Source organism: Solanum tuberosum, unplaced genomic scaffold (assembly GCF_000226075.1).
Source record: "Solanum tuberosum cultivar DM 1-3 516 R44 unplaced genomic scaffold, SolTub_3.0 scf00364, whole genome shotgun sequence".
NCBI lineage: Eukaryota > Viridiplantae > Streptophyta > Magnoliopsida > Solanales > Solanaceae > Solanum > Solanum tuberosum.
This window is the reverse complement of record NW_006239291.1, coordinates 163,162-172,103: the sequence shown is the minus strand read 5'-3', so window position 1 is coordinate 172,103 and position 8,942 is coordinate 163,162. Positions and strand designations below refer to the sequence as shown.

At 40.9% G+C, this 8,942-nt stretch overlaps 1 protein-coding gene across 1 annotated transcript; it reads left to right on the top strand.

The window, feature by feature from the left end:
• The first annotated feature begins 6,691 nt into the window (after positions 1-6,691).
• LOC102589499 (uncharacterized) lies at positions 6,692-8,732 on the top strand. Its single transcript, XM_006361664.2, has one exon. The coding sequence runs from the start codon at positions 7,326-7,328 to the stop codon at positions 8,331-8,333; it is 1,008 nt and encodes a 335-aa protein (XP_006361726.1). The 5' UTR covers positions 6,692-7,325; the 3' UTR covers positions 8,334-8,732.
• The last annotated feature ends 210 nt before the right edge of the window (positions 8,733-8,942 follow it).

Genomic DNA, 8,942 nt, shown 5'->3' with positions numbered 1-8,942 from the left:
ATTCTCACTAATAACTCAATAATATGGTTCATGCTAAAAAATAGACATGAACAATCAACACAAAATTTTCAATGCAAGATGTAGTAACTCAAAAATCAAGAATAGAATTCAGAACTCAACAACAAAACTCATCTCAAGAATTATTAAAACTCAGAATATAACCCCAGATTATTCTTTACTGATAGGAAGTAGATGTAGGACCTGAGGACAAACTCAGTCTATCACTATGATAGCCTTACATACCTGGGAAGAACAAAGTTCTTAGCAAAGTCGATGAAATTCGAAGAACGCTAGAAAACCCTAGATTTTCTCCTCTTGAATATTTTCTCTAAGTCATTGAAGTGTTAAAAAACGTAAAAGAATATTTTATCACTATTTAGACCCTTCATTGGGTGAAAAGGATCATGCTTTAGGCTTAGAAGGGGTGTGAAAATACTAAACTACCCTTCTTAAAAACTGACGAAGAACCTTCTATGGGTCCATCTACGGTTCGTGGTTTGTTCTACAGAACATAGATCTTCTCCGTGGAATTTATATTGAATTTTAAGGCTCAAAATTTCATTCTATGGTCCAATCTACAACCCGTATAAGTTTGTACGGGCGGTGGATCCAATTCGTAGACTTTATACAATTTTTGTGCTCAAAAGTCCATTCTACGGTTCCAAACTATGGCCCATAGAAGTTCCTATGGCCCGTAGAATGGATCTTTCGAAATTGGATCCAAAAATTCAGACTCTCTGAAGTTTTTAAGGGTTTGACAGTACGAGTCGTATTTCAATCTACGGCCCGTATAATGGATTCGTAGTTCACAGACTCAGAAAACTTTGATATGGTAGTCTCTGGTAAAATGACTAATCTTTAACTCCACACGTGAAATGTGGGAAACTCGGTGGCCTTGGAAAGAGGGCTCAAAGTCCTTCAAGTTGATAGGTCATGCCCACCGAATTCTTTATGTGTTGGGAGATATGATTGTTTGAAGTTTACCTAAGTAGAATCTTATGTTAAAACTTAATCGGTAATAAAGATTTCAACTCAACTTTGTGCTAGGAGGTTCTTGTGACCTTAAGTCATGTCCAAATCCATTTGAATACAAAATAATTGACCTTTACACATATGAGCAATTTAAGAATCACCCGATACAATCTTACATGCAGTAAAGAATGGTTCAGGCCTTAACTTAGAAACTTTTGGGGTGTTACAATATCTCCTCCTTGGAATCATTCATCCTCGAATGATGGCTGAACTGAGCATGAAAAGGGTAGGTAAATGCTTAACATCCCAATTTAGTGCAAAATACACATAAAACTCATGAATTCAAAACAAAGAAAGAGAGACTGAATTGAATGAGTACTTTAGGAAGAGTTAATACCTTGGATTGGAACTAAATCAGAGGAAAATAGATGAGGGTATATCTTCTTCATATCTTCCTCGACCTCCCATGTATCCTCCTTAAAAAATTGATTTCTCCACAAGACTTTGACTAATGCAACCTCTTTGGGTCTCAGCTTGCGAACCTGACGATCAAGAATTTGGACAAGAATCTCATCATATGATAGGTTGTCCTTGATACCAATATTTTTGGTAGGCACAATAAGTGAAGGATCACCCAAAAGCTTCTTTAGCACAAAAATATGAAATATTGGATGGATTGTTGCTAACTCCGGAGGTAGCTCCAACTCATAAGCTACATTACCAATTCTCTTGGATATTCTGTAAGGACCAATGTATCGGAGATTGAGCTTTCCTTTCTTACCAAATCTCATAACACCCTTCATAGGTGAAAACTTTCGATATACCCAACCATCAACTTCAAACTCCAGATTTCTTCTTCTAACATCTATATAGGATTTCTGACGGCTCTACGCTATTCTCAACCTCTCTTAAATTATTTTCACCTTCTCCATAGATTGATGAACTAAGTTTGGTCCTATCAACTCGGCTTCACCAACCTCAAACCAGCCAATAGAAGATCTACACCTTCGCCCATAAAGGGCCTTATAATGAGCCATCTAAATACTGGAGTGATAGTTGTTATTGTATGCAAACTCTATAAGAGGCAAGTGACATCCCAATTACCTTTGAAATCAAACACACATGCTCTTAACATATCTTGTAAGTTCCAAATAGTGTGATCTGCTTGATCATATGTCTAAGGATGAAAAGCAAAAGTAAGGTTTACCTTAGAACCCAAACCTTTCTTGAATGACTTCCAAAACTGAGCAGTGAATTGTGCACCCCTATCTGAAATGATGGAAAACTAGACTCCATGAAGTAGGACTATCTCATCTATGTATAAACTCACATAATATTTTGCTCAATTGATAGTCTTTACCAACAAGAAATAGGTTGATTTAGTCATCTGATCTACAATCACCCAAACCGAATCATGTTGTCTGCGAGATCACGGCAATACAGTAATGAAGTACATATTAATCATCTCCCACTTCCATTTCGGAAGAACTATATTATGAGCCACACCACATGGCCTTTGGTGTTCTACATTGACTTGTTAGCAATTTGGCCACTTAGCAACAAAATCTGCAATACACTTCTTCATACTATTCCACCAAAAGACTTCTCTCAAGTCATGGTACATCTTTGTGGAACCAGATGGATTGAATATCTGGAACTATGAACTTCTTCCATGATCCTCCCTTGGAGCTCATCCACCTTTGAAACACACAATCTACTTTGATATCTCAACACACCATCTCCCCCTTGTTCAAAAGTCATCACCTTCTGCTTATGAACATTTGCCTTTAGTTCAAATAAGATGGAGTCTTTGTCTTGTTTCTCCTTCACTTCTGATACTAATGATGATGCAACCCCGTTCATCACATCAAATCCACCTTCATTGGAATCTAACAAACAGAATCCCAAATGTGCAAGTCTGTAAATTTCCTCAGCCAATTATTTCTTACCTTCCTTGAAATGAGAAGTACTCCCAAGGAAAACATGTTCAAAGCATCAGCAACAACATTAGCCTTACCTGGGTGGTAGAGGATACTCATTTCATAATCTTTGAGCAACTCTAACCACCTCTTTTGCCTGATATTAAGCTCCTTCTGACTAAAAATATATTGCAGACTCTTGTGGTCGGTGAACACATCCACATAAATGTCATAGAGGTAGTGGCGCCATATCTTGAAAGCAAAAACTATTGTTGCCAACTCAAGATCATGAGTAAGGTAGCTCATCTCGTGAATCTTAAGATGCCTAGAGGCATTATCTATAACCTTACCTTTCTACATCAGCACACAACCAAGCCCCATTCTAGATGTTTCACAATAGACGACAAAAGGTACCCTCTAGTAGGGTCAACACTAGAGAAGTAGTTAATCGAGTTTTCAATTATTGAAAGCTTTGCTCACAAGTTTTAGACCATTGAAACTTAGTTGTCTTTTGAGTCAACTTATTCAATGGAGATGAAATAGATGATATCCCCTCGACAAACCTTCTGCAGTACCCTGCAGCACCAAGAAACTCCTTATATCAGTTGGGGATGTGGGTTTAGGCCAATTCTGCACTGTCTCAATCTTCTGAGTGTCGACTCGAATTCCTTCGCCAGACACAATGTGTCCTAAGAATGCCATGGATTCAATCCAGAACTGACACTTAGAAAACTTGTCATATAACTCTCGATCTTTAAGAGTTTGGAGGACTATGCTGAGATGACTAGCATGATCCTCCTTATTCCTTGAATAAATCAATATGTCATCAATGGACACGATAATAAACATGTCCAAATACGACTTAAATACTTTGTTCATAAGATCCATGAACATTACATGAACGTTAGTCAAACATAATGACATAACAAGGAACTCATAATGACTGTAATGGGTCATGAAAGCCATCTTTGGATGTCACTTTCTCTCACTCTCAACTGATGATAGTCATATCTGAGGTCCATCTTAGAGAAATAAGTGGCACCCTGAAGTTGGTTGAAAAGGTTGTCAATTCTCAGAAGGGGATAATTATTCTTTATGATTAACGTGTTCAATTGGCGATAATCGATACACATCCTAAGGGAATCATCTTTCATTTTTACAAATAAGACCGGAGCGCCCCAAGGGGAGATACTTGGTCGGATGAAACCCTTATCAAGAAGATCTCTCAACTACTCGCTTAACTCTCTTAACTCAGTTTGAGCCATTTTATATGGATAAATAGAAATAGGTTGAGTATCAGTAAGAATATCTATTCCAAAGTCTATTTCTCTCTTAGGAGGGACTTCGGGAAAATTATCTGGAAAGGCCTCAGGAAACTCACTCACAACTGGAACTAATTGAATAGGTGGTGTCTAAGCCTAAGTATTCCTCAATGACCGATAGCGTACAAGTACCGTGAGGGAAAGGTGAAAAGAACCCTATTTAGGGAGTGCAATAGAGAACCTGAGATCCGATGCGAACAATCAGTCGAAGGAGCTCTCTAGTGGGAATTCTGATCCCGAATAACTAAATAGCGTCAGTGAGGATGCCGTTTAGGTAATACTTTCAAAGTGACTCTCGACGGGAGAATCCAGGCTATTCAGGAAGAATCGCAGCAATTCCCCAATCCTAACGAAAAAGTTTTGAAGGAGGCCATAACATCAAAAATCAGGAGAATCTTCCTAATCTTTGACTTTGAAGTAGGAATGGTCACAAATAGAGAGAAAAAAGAAGAATCGAACTTATGAATCTATTTTCTTTGTGATTTTGTGGTTAGTCTTTGAATCTAGAAAGAATGGAAACATTGAATTCGCCAATTTGCGAACTTTTCTTTGATTCTTGAATTTCTAGATAGCCGGATAGCAACGGTCTTCTTCTAGCTCCTCGCGGATTCTCTGTATTCTCTTCCGAACAGCGGATCGTTCTAGCGATAGGCTCCAAGCGCGATTCTGATTCTCAATTTGGTTTTCTGTTCTGGAATGAATCTGTTCTAAAGAAAGACCTGCCTGTACAGCGCATCCCGTGGGCGGCCTTCAAAGGCTATCATTCGTAGGACGAGACGCTAACCTACGCCCGTACATTCCAACCTGCCTCCTTGGGACTTAGCTCTGAAGATGAATTCCCGGTTAGCCGATTACCTTGCCCGGTTAGGAGAACAGTTAGAGGTAGGAAAAGATGCCGACACCGAACAGTTAACTCCTGAAGGAGAAGGGGCTAACCTATCCAACAAATAAGCTGGATCCTCTGGAGTTAGATCGGCTGGAGTAGCTACTTACCTTACTGGTGTCCGAAGAAGTCTGTTGGTACAGATGTCATATGAGATGTGAAAGCGATTTCCGACTTAAAGACTACTAGTTGAAGTAGAGCCGACTCTAACATTCGACCAGAGAGGTCAGTGCTGGGAAAGCAAAGAATGGAATGTCTGTTCTAAAGAAGAAGGTTGCTTGATTATTCTTTTCAGGAGCAAGCCATAAGGACTCTGTAGATCGCGAGAATGCATGTTCTGATGCTTGCACGGGCTCATCTGCTTCCAACAATCCAACAAAGTGAGTTTCACAGAAGGGAGGTTAGCGAGATCCCAACTCTGAGGAAAGAAAAGAAGCTCGACCATGAAAAGGCAAGTCGGGTTTCACCACATATGTGTGGTACCCGGCCCCACGCAAACGTGGACTCCCATGGCTTTCTTGGAAAAGAGGCGAGTATCCCTCTCTTTCTATTAGCTCCTGTAGCTATGGGCATTTAGGATAATCTATGTATCTTAAAAGGATCGTTAGAAGTCTTATCCTCTATCTTTTATCCCCCAACATCGTGGTTGTTTGAACGCCTCTATTGTTATCTCCGGACGCTGCGGACGCTAGTTCTCATCCGTTGTTCTCTCTTAACGTCCGGTCTTCAAAATCCTGTCTTTGAGGAAGTCCCCCCGACTTGGATTTAGGGGGCTCACTTGCCCAATGGATGTTCCAATTACTAAGCTGACTACCTTCCCTGCCCTGGTAGCTCTTCAAGTGAGTTTTCTTTGCCTGCCCTCCATGACTAAAGTGAGTAATGGGATAAGGTTCTCCCTCCCCTCCTAGTAGTTCTGGATCTCTCGATCCAGGGCGCCTTTCCTTCGCTCTATTCCCAAGTCCTGGGCTAAGCTGAGCTTCGAAGTCGGGCTTTCTTCCTAAAGCCAAAGTCCGGCCTCTTCCAAGTGCTTTCCTTTCCTGCATTCCTTCCTAAAGGCAGGACTGGGTGGGTTAAGTTGCTCCCTCTTTCCTCTGTACCGAGCTAAAATAAAGAATGATGAAACCTGTGGCCAGGCATAAATAGAGGCATTCCTCGGGTGATTTCATGCTTCTGCTTCTTCCTGTGGATTCCCTACCCAAAGGGGAGGGGTACGGGACATAGGGACTCAAGCCAAGGCCTTTTTTTCATTCTATCGTGCCTATCTATGTGGCTCCCGACTCTAGTTCTATCATTTGATACTCGATCTGGCTAGACGCCCTTCCCTATGGAGGTTCTGTGTAGGATTTCAATCTGAGATTATATTAAAACAAATAAGACTCTAGGTATAGCGTTGCGTCTGCATCGTATGACTTTTTCTTTTTAGTACAAGTCTGACTTAAAAATACAGTTATTGAGCTTCCCCTGCCTACGAGAAGGGGTCTCCCCCTATCAACTATCTTATTCAACAACAGATTCTTTGAAATTAAAAGTCTTAGTTCATAGGTTGCTCTAGATAATGAGAAAGGAGAGTAGCCCGGAGTGCAGATTAAGGGAGCACCTGGTGTGCTTCTTTATGAAAGATTCACCGGGCGGAAGTCCAATTGAGTATAGTGTGTGCCACCTGTTTGCCGATGGATAAGCGAACCGTACCGAGCCTGCCACTTCCTAACCCAGACTTCCAAATCTATCTGATTAGCCCATGGGCTGAATTGGTCCTTTAGGTGGGATTGATCCCTGTACCCCTTCTCCCTCGGTTAGTATTCGGATAGTGTTCACACAACCGTCCTTTCTCTTTTCTCTTTTGATTGGTGTTCCCTATACTCCCATTCTCCTTTTGGTGGAATTCTGTCTCACCTCCAATTAGCTTTTGGCCTCTATTCCGGAGGTCGGGCTTCATTTCGTAAGCGTAAGCTATATAAAGAGAGCCATTCTATGACTATGAAGGGTAAGCGAAAAAAGGAAGTTCCTTGACCCGATTCTCTATTCAATTCCACAATCAACTCCACAAATTGAATATCTTATATAATTAATATAAGGCTCCAGAAAGAAAGGCAAGCAGTAGGCCTGGTTCACCAGGTTCTACCACTGCAGGGCCCAATCATAGTCAAAAGCGGAAAAGAGAGGATTTGCAAGAAAAAGTCGAATAGACTGACCTACGAGCATAAGAAAGAAGAGGAAATCTAATTATGTATGATGAGCTTGAGTCGAGTCACAAAAAGGGCTCATCATAGCCCTTTTAGAGTGACTTTCACGGTTATGATGAGCTTTTTTCTCCTATTTCCAAGATCGAATTCCAGTTTTTTCTTATGTAGTGGAAACGCCCTACAATCTGAAGTTTTACGCTTCAGGCAAGAAATGTTCTTGGTGGATGCAGGACTTGGGACCCCCAGAATTTGTATGCAAGATGAGCCTACAGGGGTGCCAATCAACCGAGCCACCAGGTTTGAGAATAGGGTGGGATTCCTGGATCTAGTGGCCGGTGAATCACTGATCAAAGAGCAGATTTTGGAGAGATTCTTCATCGATCTAGTGGCCGGTGAATCACTGATCAAAGAGCAGATTTTGGAGAGATTCTTCATCGATCTAGTGGCCGGTGAATCACTGATCAAAGAGCAGATTTTGGAGAGATTCTTCATCGATCTAGTGGCCGGTGAATCACTGATCAAAGAGCAGATTTTGGAGAGATTCTTCATCGATCTAGTGGCCGGTGAATCACTGATCAAAGAGCAGATTTTGGAGAGATTCTTCATCGATCTAGTGGCCGGTGAATCACTGATCAAAGAGCAGATTTTGGAGAGATTCTTCATCGATCTAGTGGCCGGTGAATCACTGATCAAAGAGCAGATTTTGGAGAGATTCTTCATCGATCTAGTGGCCGGTGAATCACTGATCAAAGAGCGAGCAGCCGCCAGGTTTAATGATTTGGTGGGATCTACAGATGTAGTGGCTGGTGAACCGCTTCTTCTTCTTCCACGAAGATTCAGACAAAACCGAGCTTGGATGGAACTGAACAAGATTGAGCGAACGAAGGCAAAGATCAAAGGCTTTATTATTGAGAAAGTAAAAGGAGGTTATTCAGTAGCCATCGCAGGTTTCATTACTTTTCTTCCATTCCGCCGCAGAAGGAAAAGGATATTGAATAATCAATTCACCGTTGAGAACATTAACCCCAAAAAGAAGAATATTGTGGTCTTCTAACCCAAAAAGAAGAATATTCTGGTCTTTGAAGGAATGAAAAAAAGGAGAGACTGGTAGAGCTCCTCTTTGTCAGCGGCATTCTACCTTCTATCTATCAACCATTTCATTATGGAACTTTCTCCCGACAACAATCATTTTGAAAATAATGTGCAATTCATAGCCCTCGATGATCGGGCAAATGTGATAGCAAATTTCTGCGATCAAGTATCTAGAAACATGGATGCAACTGGTCTTCAGTTGCCACCAGCATGGACGTCGGTAAGAGAGCTTGCCGAGCATGTCTGGCATGTTAATGATGAAGAACTTGTGACTATTCCTTATGTCATCCATCTCACAAATGAACTGGCCCGTGAGGACTTTCAAAGTGGATGTATATGGCAGGAATTTGTTGATGAGTTGGAATTGATTGTCCACAGTCCCCTTGATCAATTTGAAATAATTCCATTGATTCCTATGAAAATAGGAAACTTATATTTCTCATTCACAAATCCATCTTTGTTTATGCTACTAACTCTCAGTTTGGTCCTACTTTTGGTTTATTTTGTTACTAAAAAAATGAAAAAGAAGAAAAAAAATGGCATGGGTTTGGGAGCCAAGCCGAAGCCTCCA

Bases quoted from the DNA above. Each gene is read 5' to 3' on its own strand.
- LOC102589499 (XM_006361664.2), top strand. From the start codon at position 7,326: ATGATGAGCTTGAGTCGAGTCACAAAAAGGGCTCATCATAGCCCTTTT.